The 17942-nt window shown below is 52.9% G+C and overlaps 1 protein-coding gene across 1 annotated transcript in view; it reads right to left on the reverse strand.

Moving 5' to 3' along the window:
• ADGRB1 (adhesion G protein-coupled receptor B1) overlaps positions 1–17942 on the reverse strand; it is a 238589-nt gene that overhangs the window by 171398 nt on the left and 49249 nt on the right. The window contains 3 exon segments of the mRNA XM_025208578.1: positions 326–490; positions 5104–5211; positions 15378–15536. Coding sequence (XP_025064363.1) covers positions 326–490; positions 5104–5211; positions 15378–15536 — 432 coding nt within the window.

The following is a 17942-nucleotide window of genomic DNA, read 5'->3' on the forward strand; positions in this document are numbered from 1 at the left end:
GCCTAACGATGCAAGGCCCGCTTCTCAGACCCGGCTTTACTCCTCATCTGCCCTCAACAAGCCCCTGGGCCTGGCACACTAAGCAGCAGGGAGGGATCCTCTTCTCCTCCCTGTCGACCCATCCCGTGCCATGGGGAAATACATCCCCCGGATGCTCTGCCTGCCTCCGTGTAAGGGCTGTAATAGCAGAGACAAGACTCCCGCTGGTCTCCAAACTCAGGGTCCCAGACCCTGACCTGGGGAGCATTGGGGGGGACGTAGGAAGCCGAGCCCTCGAGTCCCCACCTCCGCCCCTCAGCCTGGACGTGGGGGGCTCGCGGCACACCTGGGCAGATGGCAGAGTTGTTGCACTGTCTCTGCTCCCGGAGAGGGCCGCTGCACTGGGTGCTGTAGGAAGACGACACGCAGAACCGGGTCCTGGTTTGCCAGCCCTCCCCACAGGTGGTCGAACACACGCTCCAGGGGGACCACTCCTCAGCTGCAGGGTCACCTGTCAGGTTCAGAGCAGAAGGTGAGACCGTGGAGCCTGGGCCTGGTACCCGCTAGGGAGCTCAGGGGAGAAAGGAGGGGACTGGGGAGAAGTGCAAAGATAGGATGGGCACCCGCCCTGCCTCTCCCTCATCTCACTGGTGGAGCAGGATGGAGCACAACATGGAGATGGTACCTGCTTGAGTGGACCAGCACAGAGATGGCCCCTCCGGTCAGTCCTAATGACCTCTCCCCCCACCCAAACCTCCAGCAAAGTGACTCTGCAGCAAAGGCTTAAAGTTATGAATCCTCTGGTATCCTTTATCCCCATTGAATACCTTCCCAGTGGGGGAAGACAAACAGCAGCATCCCATTGAATATGAGATGAGAATGGAGGGGAGAGGAAGAGATGGCCTGGCATATTCCCTCCATCATGGGAACAATAAGTAGCCTCCGTCTTACGGGCGTTCAGCCACATGGGTGCTCCATGTGACACGAGTCGAGGCGAAAAGGGTTTCCTATGGGAAACGCTGATCCATTGCATTGCATGAAACTTTCTTGTTGTCATTGTTGTGGATTTTTTTTCTTCAGAATCTATACAATTACCCCTGGTGCACCCAAAATATGATATACAACATCGGTAATAAAGCAGACACATCCCTCAGAGGTGGAGATGAGAGGAAAACGTGAGCTCACTTAACTCCAGGACCCCAAGAAAAGACACGAGAAACAACCAGCCAGCCCCTCATCTCTGCAGGTTCACTGTGCAGGGTGCAGAGACCACCCCAAAACCCACCGGTACCCTACGAGATGCTCTGCAGGAGCTCCCTGTGCTGTCTCCCTTTCGGATCTAAAATCTGCAAGTGCCTGGCTGGCTTGTGAAAGCCTGTGGGTGTGCACAAATGGGGGTGCCAGGATTTCAGGTGGTGGCCACAACCCATGAGGATTTGCATTTGTATATGGGGGATCCTAGACCTGTGTGATTCAGTGCAGGTGATGGTGTCTGCTGTATCTGCGTTAGAGAGGTCTAAGCCATTCAAACTGCAGTGGTGCAATAACGCCCCATTGTAAGACGTATGGTAGTGTTAGTCAGGTTGTAGCCACGATGGTGCAGGAACTATGCGAGAGGCCAGGATTTCTTAGGGCGATAACTTTTATTGCACCAACTGCATAGCTGGGGTAGGGTTAGACAAGCTTTTGATTGCAAGAACTTCTTCACCCTTGTAAGATATAAGTGGGGAATAAGATCAGCCTGCGGACACAGATATAACACACACTTTTTCAAGGTGGGGTGGCCCAGCTCTGAATCCCTCTACGTGACTTCCCACGGATACAGCAGGAGAGAAAAGTCAGAATGAACCTCTGCAACCTCAGGCCCATCATTGCTGTAGAAACAACCATCTCGGGCCATTCCCATCACCAGATGGATGCTCCTCGATACGGGGAGAAGACAAGAGGGGGGCTTTGTGTGTGCCGTTGTGCCTCCCAACCCTCTCCCCCGTTCAGGGCGAGTGTGGGGGAATGGCAGGATGCAGGTGAGAGGGTCCATTAAGCCAAAGTTGGTGAATACTGCTTTGCTTTTCCACCCATTTGACCTGGGATTGTTCGACAAAGTCTGGGAACTGCCAGGCTCCCCTGCAGTCATCAACCCATCGGCATGCTGCCCGGATGCCTTGCAATAGCTGAAAATCCTCTCCCTCCCACGTCTACTCCCCCATATAGTATCCTGTGGCATGTCCGCATCACTGTGACAGGTAGACCGCTCTCATCAATGACTTCAGTGCTATGGTGCTACTGTGCTCAGAGTTTGCCAGTGGCAAGTTGCTTTCCTAGCACAGCTTTCTCTACTGCCAGCACCTCAGCGGCCCTCCCTGCTCCAACCCAGACAGACGACAATCACGAGACGGTCCCAGGAGACCCATCTCTTTGCCCGTGGCAACCAGACCCTCGTCCCTGGGATGCACTGAGAATCACACCCACGATGCCCCGCTCAGAAAACAACTGCGGACATATGGGTTTATTTTTTCAACACCCGCCAAGCAATTACCACCTCACCTTTAGCAGCTCGTTAGCAAAGACACATCCGAACGGACAGTATAAAAGGCAGAGGGAGGGCTGGGAAAGGCTGGGGTGTAGCCGCATCTCATCATCCACCCTGAACTGCTCCTCATTTCAGATAGGGATGCAGCTTTCCTACCTCTGCTTCATCCCTGCTCTTGATACAAGCAGCCTGTCTCTCTTATCTGCTTCTTTCAGGGCTTAGGCTGAACGGGAGAGAAAAAGGGGGGGAAGCCCATGGCACGACTGATGCATCCCCTTTGCTGCCTGCGTGGTGTGCAGAGAACAGAGAATTTAATAACGCGCCCTGCAAACTCATCGCAGCCGTGGCCACGTGCTTGCATCTCCACGCCGAGAGAAGAGGAGAGGAGAGGCAGGACCGCCGTGGCACTAATAGAGGAGCAAATGTCCTCTGCAGCTCTGTCTCCTCTCCTGCTCTGCTCTCAGCCTGTGCCCTTTCCCCATAGGGACAGCTGTGACGAGAAGGCAATTTGGGGGCATCTCAGAGCTTGCATTTTGCCAGGCCCCGCTTATATTAATTGCAAGGTATTGTTCGCCTGTCGAGCTTTTGCTGTTGGGTTTGTCTTTTTGGGGGATCGTTGAAGCCTCGCACCCTGGAAAACACATGTCCCTGAGTTGGTGCAGGCACCAAAGGGTATCAGGCCCATCTCAGCATCCTCTAAGGTGAGTCACAACGATCCGGGCTGGTGCCGCTCCGGTCTGATCGTCTGCCGGCCGTGCCTTTCAGCTGTGCATCTGGCCCCGCTCCTTTAAAGGAGAACGGTTTCACCTACTTAAGTAATTGCTATTGATTAACTTTCTTTTTGTTAAAGGCCAGATTCTGCCTCCGTCGCTAGAAGAGCCTCAAGGCAGCCTCTCTCCTGCTGCCTGACGCTACTCTTCAGGATGGTACCCAACGATGCACTAGCTGCTTTTTGGCCATGAAAACTGCAGCAAGCTCCTGTTCAGCACTGGGGGTTTCTCCCCCACGGCTACCTCCTTGCAATGTCCTGGCTGCAGCTTAGAGCTGTCCCTTCCCCGCGATCTCCTTGTGATCGCCACCGATTTGAGGCTTTGCCCGGAGCTGCTCAGCCTGCCTTGGAGGGGGTCTCCTGAAAGACACACATGGCTGTGCCGGGCAGGACTGGTGTCTTGCCCACATGTGGTCACGGCCAGGTTGCAACGCAGGGGCAGCAGCTGCATTCATCCACCCTGGGTCTGGGGGTACATCGGCACGGCCCCACGGGGCAGTCAGCAGTGCACCGCTGCTGTACATCACCCGAGGCACTGGTCTTCCTGTGACTTTTGCACATCCTCAACCGGACTCAGAGAGAGAGACCCATGCATTGCAAAGCCCTGCCGGACATCTGCCCCCTTTGTCTCCCTTCTGAGCTGCCCTGGCATTTAGCTGTGCTGGGCTCTGCCCCCGGAGTCCCATTTCTGTGCCACACATCCTGCAAATGGGAAAGGAAAAGGCAAAGCTACTGATTTACCCTGTTATGATCATACCCTTTCTTGGGGGAAAAGCCACTGCGCTGTGTGCCACCATCTCACGCCAGCAACACGAGGCCACATCGATAGCAGGTGTAGCCTGGTGCCACGCTGCCAACTTCCCGGGATGGAGGCTAGTTTGCATCCCCTGAGGATCGGGCCTTAATTCCCCGTAATCTAGGTCATCGCACCGGCTCCCTGCAATGCCGCCTCTCCGAGCCTGTTCGAAAGCAGAGCCCGCTCCAGCGGCCTGCGGGCAATGCTTTTAACCCGCAGCGGGTGTCAGCGCTGCTCAGTTATGCGCCAGCTCGAGCTCCTCCAGCAAAAGGCAGCAGGGCAGAGTCAGGGAGGGAGAGGAGGAGCTGGGAACCTCGCAGGAGCGGCAGAGCTGCATGCAAAGCCCTTGGTCCATCCAGCCAGGATGCCACCCATCACAGCAGCAATCCCAGACAGGAATAAGAGACCCGAAACAAAAGGCCCTAGACCAGGCTCTCTGCTCTCCCAGCCCTGCTCCCTGGTGTGACCGACCACACTCAGACGTGACACCCCACGTGCAACTGAAGGTCTGCAGGCACTGATGCACCCAAGGAGAGCGGGTACTGCAGCAAAGAGCATGGCCCCTGTATCTCCCAGTAAAGTCAGCTTTGGCTTAATGGACCCTGGATGACAGGAGCTGCTGATGTGCATCAGATGTACAGCCAGTGACTTGCAAGCGGGCAGGGTGAAGGCAAGCGGATTGGGTTCAGTGTAATAACATCAGTCTACACCCCTTGAGCCACCCCATTGACCTCCGTGGAGAAGCTGACCCTCCTCTCTCTCTCTGTCTCTCTCACCCCATCTCCATTGTGCCCTGTTATCATGCTGATGGGTGCCAGGACAAGCCCTGCAGAGAGAGCAGGATGGGATGAGACCGAGTGACAACGTAGCCCCGGTATCTGGGTTTGGCAGCCTGATGACCCCGTGTCCTTCAACCTCAGAAACAGCTGGGCCTCGGAAAGAGAGGAGCACGCCAACTAAGCTACCCTGACCGCTGCCTAGTGCTTGGGTTCCCGGAGCAGGAGGCAGCCGCCTTGCTCAGGAGCTTACCTATTTGCGGTGCCGGGTACCCGTACTGCTGCAGCTCGTCGGCGTCCTCTCGCTTTCTGTTATCTGTGGACCTCAGCGATTGGCTTCTGGAATTATAGCGTCCATTGGCTATGGCGAGGCAATGGGTCATGTAAATAAACCAGGCTCACGCTGGAAGATCTTTCACTACAAGGTTACATTCGTCACACGACAACAATCAGCGACCGCCGGTTCACGAGAGCATCGGGCTCGGGATCCCGGCCCCGGGGCTTTGCCACCCGACCCCACGAAAGGTGATATCCGGAGCTGGTTTGTGACCTTTGTCCCAAGCAGGGGCTCTGCCAGGAGGAGCACTTGACGGCAGGGCACCAGCCTTCCCAAAAAAGCAAGAGGGGCATTTCCGTGGCTGTTTGCTGACCTTATAGGCAGTGTGGCGAGCCCGTTTCTCCACCGTCCCCTAAGGGGTCTGCTTACCTTTGCAATGCACTGACAAGCCTCCTCTTCCTTTGTGAGGAGCTCTGAGATCTGGGATGAAAAGCACTATCTAGAGACAAGCACGGCTGTGGGGTGACGTACTTAGTCCCTCTGAATCTGCAGCGCTCCCTCCTTCCCCCCATGTGCGGGGCAGAGAGGGATTGCGGGGAGAGGGCCCCTGCCATGCAATGGGCAGAGCTGACAGATCCTGGGCCTCTCTAGGGAAGAGCTGGAGCCACCACAGCTTGAGCTAGAGGACAAAAGTCCCAATGCAAAGGACACGGAAATCTCTTCTCTCTTTCACGGGCCCTGGGTCAGGCCACGAAAGCTTGCCGTGTGCACAGATGCACTCAGGAAAGCCCCCGGTCCCTCTGCTTCCAAAGCCAATTCAAGTACCTTGAATGCTTCCCTCCTGCCTGCGTCGACACCAGATCCTCCGGATTTCCCACCCGCCTCCGCTCAGCTCAACCTGCCATGCAGGCAAGGCCTGGGCATGCTGGCCAGCCGGGAAAGGAGACTGATGCATGCCAAAGCCTGGACCAGGGAACGGGGAAGTGCTGGAGGAGAGATGCCCCAGGCTCAAAACTGCTCTCGGTGTCTCCGAAACCACCCCGCAGCATTTCAGGTTCACAAGAGCGAGCAGGATTTGGCCCCAGAAACTGCTCTGTTTCCAAACAGAAGCTACTGGGACCAGGCTCTTTGCACAAAACAATTGCTTGTCCTTTCGCCAGATGACAAAGCCATGCCGGGAAGCCTGGGAAAGCTCCTAAAAGTTAACAAAGCTTCCAGGCCCTGGCTGCTGTGAGCCAGCAGCTACCGCCAAGCGAGGGAAAGCAGAGGAGGGAGAGAGGAAGGATTTAGCAAGCCCTTGCCAGGAGCCCGCCTTCATGAGAAGCAGCTTGGTTTGCGGGGGAGGCCAATCTGCGCTGCCTAATTAAAGGGCAGTTGGAAAGTCTCGCCCTCGTCTCCTTCCCCCGCAGCCACCCGACGGCAGAGCCCTGGCGTGGGGCGGCGGTGGCTCTGCCTTCCCTTCCCCGCGTCGGGAGGCTGCCGGCAACACAAAGACCGATGGCCATCGCAGCGTCCAGCTGCCCACCACCTCCAAGACATGCGGGATGCAAAACTCGAGGTACCGCTTAGTCCTGATCCTGCGCTATGGACGGCATGGACCCAGGCTCCATCTCAGACTGAAATACTGCAAAATCCATTGATATCCTACCCTGGGATTTTGGCCTCTACCTACCCTTGACCTCACCTTCCTGACCCTCCCCAGTTATGCCCCCAGTTCAGTCCACTCCAGTCAACGTTAAGCCTCCAGGCTGAAATGGGTCAAAACCAGGAGGATCCTATAGTCATTTCCAGGCGTCGGTGAGCAGGGCTGGCCCACGGCAGTCACGCAGACTGGGAGCAGGTGTGGGGCTGAGCATGAGGGTGGGCTACAGGGGTTAATGGAAACCTCAGAAGCCATCACAGGGTGCATGAAGTTAAAAACTCAGGGTGTGTCTACACATGTGCTTTAATGCACATTAGTCTAGTTAATGCACATTAAAGCATCACAAAAAACCTGTGCTCTTTAGCTAATGTGCATTAAAATAGGCTAGTGCACACTTTTCCAGTACTTCTCAATGGAGGTACTCGATTTAATGCGCATTACCAAACGCACAATAATTGAATGTGTAGACGCACCATCAGAGCTTAACGCACCTTGTATTTTGGGGCACGGGGTTGAGCGGACAGAAAAAAACAAAGGCAATTCCATCTATCTCCCTTGTCTCCCATATCGTCGGCAAGGATTTTCCCCAGCTGAGACACGGCTGCTGTCTCAGTGACTTGCTTGGATGCTGCAGCAAAACTCCCTCCTGTGCAAGAGGCCTCAGCACTATGCATCCCCCAGCTGCAGACCCACTGAGCACCGTGCGGGCAATGGGGCACAGACCCCTCTCAGAAATCCTGCTCCCAATGCTCATGTGGCACTCAAGGTGTTGAATCCCGGTGTGCCCCTGACCCTAGCCTACAAGTGCGGGGGCAGGAGACATTACCTGGGTGGGTGGTTTGTGCAAAAGGCTTCTCGTGTCTCTCCAAGCCCCTCGGGCAACTGCAGCAACCGGTTTGAGGATGCATCTGCCTAGTCTCACTGGGGCTATTTTCTGGTTTGCTCCACAATCTTTTACACCACCGGGCTCTCATGCTGTCTCTGCAGGAAACGGGCCTGCCCACCCTTCTGCTGGAGCTCTGTCTGATTAAAGCCGCCTAACAGCTGCTCTCAGGCTCAGAGGAGCAATATGATTACTGCAGCTCCCCCACTGACGCGACCAGTCAAGGCTGCCACCTCTCATCCCAGTGAACGCCAAGCAGCACAGACAGCCAGCCGCTCATACCCAAAAGAGTGCATCCCAACCCAGCTGCTCCCCTGAACTCAGCAGGGGACACGAGTGCCAGAGTGGAGTAGCAGAGGACCAAACTGGACCTCAAGTTCATGTGCGATGGGCGCGTCTACACATTCATTAATGTGCTTTTGCTAATGCACATTAAATTTAGTACCTCCATGTTGACGTCCTAGAAAAAGGCACATTAGCTTAGTTTAAGGTGCATTAGTGAAAGCGTACTTTTTGGTGATGCTTTAATGCGCATTAAAATAAGATAATGCACATTAAAGTGCACGTTTAGATGCGCCCACTGCCACCGTTTCCCCAGGGCCTTGTTGAGCTCCAGGTGGAAGGACCCAGAGAAAAAAATAGACTGGAGTTAGGGTGGACTAGACTCCCCATGGATAGATGTAGCCGGCATGCAGCCAAGTCAAGGGGTGATGGCTCCATGTTGTGCGGGGGGACTACATAAGACATGGGGCCCAGAGTCGGCAAGGATTCGACCTCCCCTCCACAACATAGCATGGGGAGAGGAGCTAGGTGAGGATCCAAGTCTGTCCCTATATTATTTTGGGTCTCACGGATAGTCATGCTCTAGGTATAAGCCACCTGTGAATGAATTGCATGGACAGTGCCCAGACCACTGGAGAAATAACAGAGGGGCATTGCACCTAAAAAAACGACAGCTCAAGGAAGGACCTAGGAAGCAGAGATGCTGAAAGAGACCTCAAGGCTGGACCGTGACACGAATGAGATGGGAGTTTACACCCCGTCTGAAGAAGAAGAGGCTGCCAATGCAGAGAGAGCACAGCTCGGGACACTGAGCCGATCATCCGTGCCTGTGCGCTCACAGCTGGACAGCCACTTCCTGCAGGCCCATCTCTGCACCTCACTGCCAAAAAGACACCGAGCAAATAGAGGAGAGTCCAGAATAGGGCATCAGATGTGCTCAAAGGGCCAGAGCACTGGATTTCATAGATACATAGGGCTGGAAGGGACCTCCAAAAGTCACATCCAGTCCAACCCTCTGCCAGAAGAAGCATCACCCCTATTCAAACCATCCCATACAAACCATAATCTAACAGCAGTCAGGGCGTTGATTATGAACCACTTAAAACAAGGTAAATGCAGCAACAACATGCATCTCAATGGGGCATATGCTGGAGAAGGAGAGGTGGCAATTAGGAGTCACGGGATGCAGCTAAGAAAGGGGGACTCTCCAGCCCATCATAAAGCACAGACAGAAGAGGTGGTGTACACATGTGAAGTCAGGGAACCCGTGATGATACACCAGGCAAAAATCTGGCCTGGGTTTCAATCTGAGCCCCTGAAACTCCTGGTTCTTTGCATCATTAGTGACTCCCCGTCACGAAACACGCTGCTGAAGGCAAGAGGCAATGCAGCTATAGGAGCTAGCGATGCACAGGACAAGATGCTGCTCCAGGTTGCAACGACTCCCAGCCTTGCCTGCAAAAAACAGCCGGGCTCTCAGTGCACACGCAGATTGTATCATTGTCGGTGGTGGTTCCAGCAGAAAGGCTATTTTTAATGAAGGTTGGGGGCGGCGGTAGAAAGTGAGGATGAGCCGCAGCCCTTTGAATGTCAGCGCAAACATATGCATGTCTCCATATATATTTATTTTAAATGCTATACCGTGAGGGCCACATCCTGATCTCCGCTGCAATAATGTAAAGGCAGAGGCGGCTCGCTGAAATCAAAAGCATCCCTCTAGATCTGCCGGCATGTATTGGCGGCAGAATCAAGCCCTGATTGTCTCTGGAACGTGAACGGAGAAGTCTGGGAGCTGCATATTCAGAAATGTCAGCTCTAGTTTGGCACTGCCTTCCCCAGACTGGATGGCACCATTTCAGCTGGCTTGGGGGCAGGTTTTCTTCCCTGGGAACAAGCACAGGCTGTCTGCATCTTTGAGCCCTCCTAGGTTTGCAGCGCTACTAAGCTCTGGCATTGGCACTGGGCTGTGATGCACCCTCCCTGCTACCTTCCCCCTTGCACTGATGCCATCCATGCCCGCAGTCGGCCCGGTCTCCAGAAAGGTTGCTGTACCCGGCTCTTTGCTCTCAGCCCTGCTCAGCCACCACCGCAGAAACCCCTTGATGCCAAGGATAGAGGGGAGCATCTCACACAGCTGCTTTCATAAAGAAACCTTGAGCCAAGCCCCGAAGATGGCAGAAACCTCCTCGTCTGCCCCAGGAAGGACATGCTGATTTCAGGGTTGAGGGTAGTCTTATGTAGAGTTTAGATGATGGATATGCATGGGATGGTTTGCACAGGGGTTGGACTACATGACCTCCGGAGGTCCTTCTGCAGGCCCCCTCCATAACTTTTGTGAATTTAGCAGCATCCCCTTTCAAAACCTAATTCATTTATTATAGTGCTGACCTGCTTGGAGGGGCCAGGAAGAAGGAGGAGAAGCTGGCCCTTGCTTAGCTCTTTCTGGGGGTTGTGCTTATCCAGCTTATCTCCTGGTAGTCTTCTTCAAAGGTTGTTAAGGCACCTCATGTCTCACCCTGGTTGAGAATCACTGGTTTAAAACATGAGGTTTTTGCTCTCGGACTAAATGCACAACTATCCCTGGAAGCTGGTAAGTGCCTTGTGCTTGCATCGAAGGGTGTCATTTGGCCATGAGGGCATGAAGAGAATGGGGACCGGGCCTTGCTATGCAGAGGTGATGGCAAAGACAGAGCCCCAAGGCAGTGGAAATACCAAGCACGGCCCTAGTTTTTAAGATCTCTCAGCAGCTGCTAGCTGGCAACTCCCTCATTTTGTTGCATCTGTTCATAGGATCATAGGAAAACAGGGCTGGAAGGTGAACTCATCTAGTCCAACCCCTCGTTTTTCAAGTCCAAACGACACTGAAGACTATCGCAAGCCCTCTGAGGTCTGAAAAACCAGGCACCAATGTCCATGTTAAATCATCCAACTAAAGGCATGGGCAGACGTTCACATGTCCTGGGATAATTTGCACTGATTTTTTATAGCAATGCAAATTACACTGGCATAAGGAAGGGACAGACAGCAATCCCACAGCAGTTCACACCGGAAATGGGTATTACTACACCTTGCTGTTGGGAAGTGGGTAGTTCCTCACTTGCTTTTTAACATACCGGGATGGAGGTACGCACCCCACACCTGTAGATTTTACCCCTTACTCTTTTCAGGGATAATTCTCCATCTGCTTGGGCAAAGCTACCCTGGCTTAGGGAGCCACATGATGAGTCCCTTGCCTTTTTGCACTGGTGTAAAACCAGGTACAGCTCATTTACGCTGGCACACTTTTCAGCTCCCGTTGCTGATTTTTAGGACGTGTTTCAGGGCATCACTGGAGTAGGAGACATGCAGTAGCACAAAAGAGGTTCTGTCTACCTAGCATCCATCGCCAGGGCAATGCCAAATGAAAGCAACAAAAGCAAGCCACCCCTGGACCCTCAGCTATGTATGGTAAAACATGGTCCTACCACAAGTTGCCCTGATTTGCACCAATTGAGAACCTGAGCCAATTAGTGCAAGGCAGGGTGGTTCCTCCTGGCCTGGAGCATTGCCAATAAACCACATACACTCAGGTCTCGCTCTTCAAGGCCACTTCGAAGGATGTCAGGGAGAGAAAGCTGGAGCAGAAGAGGGTGAGCATTTCCTTCCAGAGGCTGTGAAGATCTCTGCTTTTTGTTAGCCCCCCTCCTTTACCTGGGCAGTTTAATCTTTTTTGTTTGTTTTTGGAAATGGACTAAGTTTCCAAGTTGCATCCCTGTCCTTTCCTTTTTCCTGGCGGCTTTGCAGCGCGTGCAGAAGGCCTGGCGGTCAAGTGGAGAGGGGTTGGGGTTTTTTTTCCCTTTTCATTCTTTGTGTTAGAAATTCAGGTCTCGTCTCCTCCGTGGTAGCTGGAGAACTAATGAAGCGAGACCAGAGACGAGCTTAAACCGTGAGCAACTCTGAGCCGAAAAGGTTTTGCAGTCACTTCCTTCAAAAAGCTGCTTTGGAGAAGGAGCGTTTATGTGGGTCTGACACCTAGCGAGCGCCCGGGAAGAGCTCACAATAGCGCGCTCTGCCATGGCTGGGAAGCAGTCCAGGAAAACAAAGGCAGATTCGAACTGACACGCTTGAGATCCCAATATATATATATATATATATTTAAAGAAGAAATCACACAGGCAGAGAGGATTTAAAGCTAACCCTCTTTCAGGCCATTTGTGCATGCCATAAAGCTGCAAAAAGAGCATGCACAGAATATGTTAAAAGCCCTTTCTTCAGGTCATCTTTACGTTTGATGAATAGATGGAAAAGAGCCACTAAAAATACATGAAGGACGTGTGGCCCGGAGCACAGATGCTCGGAGATGGTCAGAAGGGCCTCAGACGGAGGAGCCAGGATGCCGCGCTGGGGCCAGGCTCTGCTGCAATGGGGGGAGAGTGGACAGACGTGAGCAAAGGGGCTCTGCGTTGCTTCATGTTTGCTGCAATCGGGGCTCTCAAAAAATGGCCCCGCACTGCAGGAAGGATGCTTCGCTAGCCACAAGCCTGGTCAACACAGGACAATCAGTTGGGTACGTCTCAATTAACCTTTAAAGTGGATTTGCCACGGTGCAGACGCTTTTATTCCGAATTAGGGTGCTCTCAATTCAGAGTCTGCTAACTTTGCATCATTCGGGCCACGTTAATTCAGAATAAGAGGGGCCACACGGGAAGTCAAGGAAACTTGGCAAATTTGTTTTAAATCCACTGCTGCAGTTAATTCAGGTGACTTCTCCTGACTGCCCCCGTGCAGACACCAGCAGGATGGTTTGCATCTCACCCATGCACAGCAAAGGTATCCAAGTTGCCTGAGACCCTGTAAATCAGTGGCAGTGCTGGGAATATAGAAACTAGGCTCCTAAGCTATGTTTCAAGCAAAAGACTGCCTTTCTCTTTCTGCTGCACAGAGCCAGGGGAAATGAGTGCTAACACCACTTAATCTCCACCAGTACTACCAGCATCCAGCGCCCTGGTATCAATGGTCTGTCGGCATCTTAGCTCAGGGCCACCTCACCCCATTGAACACCATGGCTATGTGATTCGTGTTAATACAGCATAGCTCTGCCCCTTCGTTAGGGAGTGAACCTACCTATAATTGTTTACAAATCAGCTGCTGTGTTGTGTCAGGGTCGATGGCAGTTTTCCAAAGAATTTAGATTATGGGTTTGTATGGGATGGTTTGGAAAGGGATGATGGGATGGAGGGTAGTAGATATGCTGGGGGGTAGGGCTAGGATTCAGAGAGACCTCAACAGTTTGGAGGATTGGATCTAAAGAAATTTCCTGAGGTTCAGCAAGGACAAGTGCAAAGTCCTGCACTTGGGAGGGAGCAATCCCATGCACCAGTGCAGGCTGGGGTGACAGGCTGGGCAGAGCTCTGCAGAAAAGGACCTGGGGGTGGACAGGGGACAAGAAGCTGGACAGGAGCCAACAGTGTGCCCTTGGTGCCAAGAAGGCAACCGGCATCTTGGGCTGCATCGGTAGAAGCGTCGCCAGCAGATGGAGGGCAGTGATTCTTCCCCTCTATTCAGCACTGGGGAGGCCACATCTGGAGCCCTGTGTCCAGCTGTGGCCCCCACTACAGAAAGGATGTGGACACATTGGAGAGAGTCCAGTGGAGGGGGCTGGAAATGGGTGGGGGGTGGGGGACAGGACTGGTGAGGAGAGGCTGGGGGAACTGGGCTGATGTAGTCTGGAGAAGAGAAGACGGAGGGGGATTGAATAGCAGCCTTCACCTCCCTGCAGGGGGGCTGCAAAGAGGATGGAGCTGGGCTGGTCTCAGTGGGGGCAGATGACAGGACAAGGAGCAATGGACTCAAGCTCCAGCAAGGGAAGCTGAGGTTGGATATTAGAAAACACTTTCTGACAAGGAAGGTAGTAACACACTGGAACAGGTTACCCAGAGAGGTGGTGGCATCTCCATCCTTGGAGGTTTTAAAGACCTGGCTGGACAAAGCTTTGGTGGGATGATGTAGCTGGGGCTGGTCCTGCTTGGAGCAGGGGGTTGCACTAGGTGTGACCTCCTGAGGTCCCTTCAACCCTCATTTTCTATGATTCTAGGATCCCGCCCCAGGCAGGGGTTGGACTAGATGACCTCTGGAGGTCCCTTCCAGCCCTGCTTCTCTATGATTTCTCTGCTAATGCTAAGCTGGTTCTTTAGCTCAGGCAGTGGCAAACCAGATGTTGAGAGCCAAGGTCCCAAGCCCCGAGCTCACAGCTGTTGTGCTAACTCTCTTCCATCCGGGCTCCCACCATTAGCAGCAGCAGAGGGAACTATTGACCAAACTTTGCAAGCTGAAGCAGGACCTTGGTGACAAATCAGCTGCCGGGAGTAGAGATGATGAAAACTAATATGCGGCAAAGTGCCTTAACCAAGGGGAGGAAAAGCCTAATTGTGGCGTGATTTCACTTTATGGAAGTGGTAAAAAATGCATGAAGTCATTTTAGCCCTTATTAGAGGAATCCATTTCTGTCCTTCCATTTGAACTTCTCCTTTGTCAGCAAGTCCACTTCCCCGCCTTTGAAGACTGTTGAACTTTGCCTAGTTAGAGGACTTAATCAAACATACTTCACTGCTAATTTGAAACAAAAAGGAAGGGGATAATTATAATCAGAGGCATTTGCTTGCATTAGCCAGGCTGGCGGGTTTTTTTTTTCCCCCCTCCTTCTCCATTTTGGTAATGCAAAGGAAGTGTTTGAAATGGAAATGCCTGAAAACACAGGCTTGAATCATCCGTACCTCTCTGGTGCCCGGCACTGACCGACTGTCCTCTGCTCTCTGCAGCAAGGGGAATGCTAAGGGGGTGCGTGTGGTGGAAAGGCTCCAGCTGCTATCCGCCCTCCTAAAAATGCTGCTATCCAAACTACAGCCCAGACCTTGCCATGCTCATTAGTCTTCCTTAGCATCTTCCTAATCCACAGATCTCAAAGCACTTTACAGAGGAGGAGGAAATAGCTCTGCAGACGGGGAAACTGAGTCAGGGAGCAGTGAGATGCCCACAACAACAGCATCATCAAGAAGAGACAACCCCTAGATGCAGGCTGTATCCCCACGCTGGGTATCTTAGCTGGAGTACTAAGGTCCTTGCAGACTATATCATCCCAATGGCAAAGAAGGGAAGGGGGGTCTCGTTCCAGTCTTCAATCTGTGGTGCCCCTGGATCCAAGACTCCCCTTCTTCAAACGGATCAGCCCCATGGCAAGCTCTGGCTTTTCCAAGGGGTGCATTTGAGAGGCACAGCGAAAAGCATGCGTGCATGTGGGTTAGGGCCGAGCACACCCTTTGCATGGTGCTATCACATATGCAGATGCTCAGATGCAGCCTCGCGTCAAATGCACCTTTCTTATCTACTGCCCTGGGGCTACAGCACCACAACTCCCAGGAAGCCCCGACCCCTCACACGCGTGCACTGGCACATGTCCCCACTTACTATTGCACGCCTTTCTATTGCACAGTCGTCCTTCCTCCAGGACTCCCTCGCAGACGAGGCTTTCGTCAGGAAGGGGCTTGCAGGTCCGCGTGCGCGTTTGGAGACCTCCCCCGCAGTCCTTGGTGCAGTCTCCCCATGAGGACCAAGCGTTCCAACCACCTGAGCAAAACCGGAAAAGCCCCGTCAGCTTCGACAGGCCCGGGCGGCGGGGAAGACCCAGGGCCAGCACAGACGGTGCATGCGGAGACCCCGATGCCCACCGGGTAGCCTCCCACTGCAAAACCTGAGGCTAAAGGGGCCTTTTATGCAAGCAGGGATTAGCACAGGGGTGCGATGGCAACTCCCTTGCTTTTGTTAATGTGAGGAGCGCACCCCCAGTTCTGCCAGCAGTCCCAGTGGAGTCCTTACCCCGCTTCTGGCCACCCATTTCTTTTATCCTTTCTCAGGCTCTGAATGCACGGCATGTTATAGCGACATAAAAGTGAGCGGACGCACAACTTACAGACCTACACCGGTGTAACTCATTGCAATCCAGAGTAGAAATCTCAGGCTCTGAACACACAATAGCAACATAAGAGTTTGCAGATGCACAATTTACAGACCTAAATTAATGTAATGCACTGCAATCCAGAGCAGAAATCTCAGGCTCTGGACACATAACATATTATAGCGACATAAAAGTGAGCAGACACACAATTTACAGACCTACACTGCTGCAACTCACTGCAGTCCAGGGTAGAAATCTCAGGCTCTGAACACATGACCTAGCATAGCGACATAAAAGTGAGCACATGCACAATTTACAGACCGTAACCAATGCAACTCACTGCAATTCAGAGTAGAAATACCCCTGAGAGAAGCAAGGAGAAACCTCCATCTATTCTGGTATAGGTGTCGTGTGCCCACAGCTTATCCCAGGATAACTGTGCTTGCTTTACTTGTACCAACTGGTGAGGCGCTATAAGAGCAGCTATTGCCCGAGAGAGCTGGTTACCTGTCTGCTCTGGAACGGCGTATGATTCACATGAGTGTAAAACACCTGCATCTATTATGCTAGTGTAAACTCAGCGTGCCCCCAGACCCTGATACGGAGAATCTCTGCTGCAGCAATCCCTCCTATTGCATCAAAAGGGGTGCATTATCAAATGCCTGAGGAACATCACAAGTGTACACTGCTTCACGAGCACTGTCTTTCTTCACACACACGTGCACACATGCATGCACACACAAGCAACTGGAACAGTTACAAGAGGGACCCCTTGTCGTCCACTCCCTACCACCCCCCCCCCCCCCCAAACCCTGTGTGCCCATTCCCCAATATGCGGAGCTGCCATTTCCTCTGCAATATATTAGCCACCTACCCATCTGTTCACAGGCAAACACTTCTGTCCCCAAAATCAGCCTTGGGACCCCATGAGCACTCCACAATACTGACTTACCCTCTGCCATAAGAACTGGGTCGTCCTCATCCTTGTCTTTTCTCCAACAGGGTCAAGCAGCAGATGCTGTAGGGACCGGCTAAGGATGGGGTCGTGTGACCCACCCACTGTCAGACCCTCCCAGAATAGGACTGTTGTGTTTCACAGCCCTTTGTGGACTTGCCAGTTGTGCCCCATCCCTTCCCGACCTGCTACAACCTGCTGTACCCCCAGTCCAACAGACAGCACTGGATGGCATGCCAGACTGCCCTGGTTTCGGGGAGGGAGCCCATTGCCTCTCCGGGAATGCACTCAGTGCAAAGCACTCTAGTTGTGTGCTGAATACAAGCTACCCCGACCAATACTGGTATCCTACAAACTTGTCTTTAAAATCATAGAAAATGAGGGTGTGAAGGGACCTCCGGAGGTCACATCTAGTGCAACCCCCTGCTCCAAGTAGGACCAGCCCCAACTACATCATCCCAGCAAGGGTTTTGTCTACCCGGGTCTTAAAAACCTCCAAGGATGGAGATTGCACCACCACTGGGTAACCCGTTTCAGTGTTTTACTACCCTCCTAGTGAGAGAGTTTTTTTCTTAATATCCAACTTCCCTTGCTGCAACTCAACTTCCCTTGCTGCAACTGGAGCCCATTGCTCCTTGTCCTGCCATCTGCCCCCACTGAGACCAGCCCAGCTCCATCCTCTTTGCAGCCCCCCTGCAGGGACTTGAAGGCTGCTATCAAAATAGCCTTTGGAGGAGTGATTATCAGCCAAAGTGCTGCAGTACCCTAGGGTGCCCTGAGATCCACTTGGATCCACTTGTACATACCACTTGGTGCCAAGCAATATTCGCACTGTGAGGAGTGCAAACATTTACACACACATCCCAAGGTAAAACCAGAGGTTTCAAAAGAAATCCAGAGTATCCAATGCATTTTGCCCTGCTGTGGGCTTTCTGAGTTCTTTGCAACAAAATATCTTAGTATTTTTCAATAGTCAAAAAAGGAGGGCACGCCAAGAGTTCGCATTTTTCAAGGGGGCCTTGAGTCTATAAAAGTTTGGGAACCATTGCTCTGGAGGGTTATCCCTGCTAAACACAAGGGTGCAGTTCAGTGTCCCTGATCCAGTCCTGCCTTAGTCTCAGCA

This window comes from Alligator sinensis, unplaced genomic scaffold (genome assembly GCF_000455745.1).
Source record: "Alligator sinensis unplaced genomic scaffold, ASM45574v1 scaffold326_1, whole genome shotgun sequence".
NCBI lineage: Eukaryota > Metazoa > Chordata > Crocodylia > Alligatoridae > Alligator > Alligator sinensis.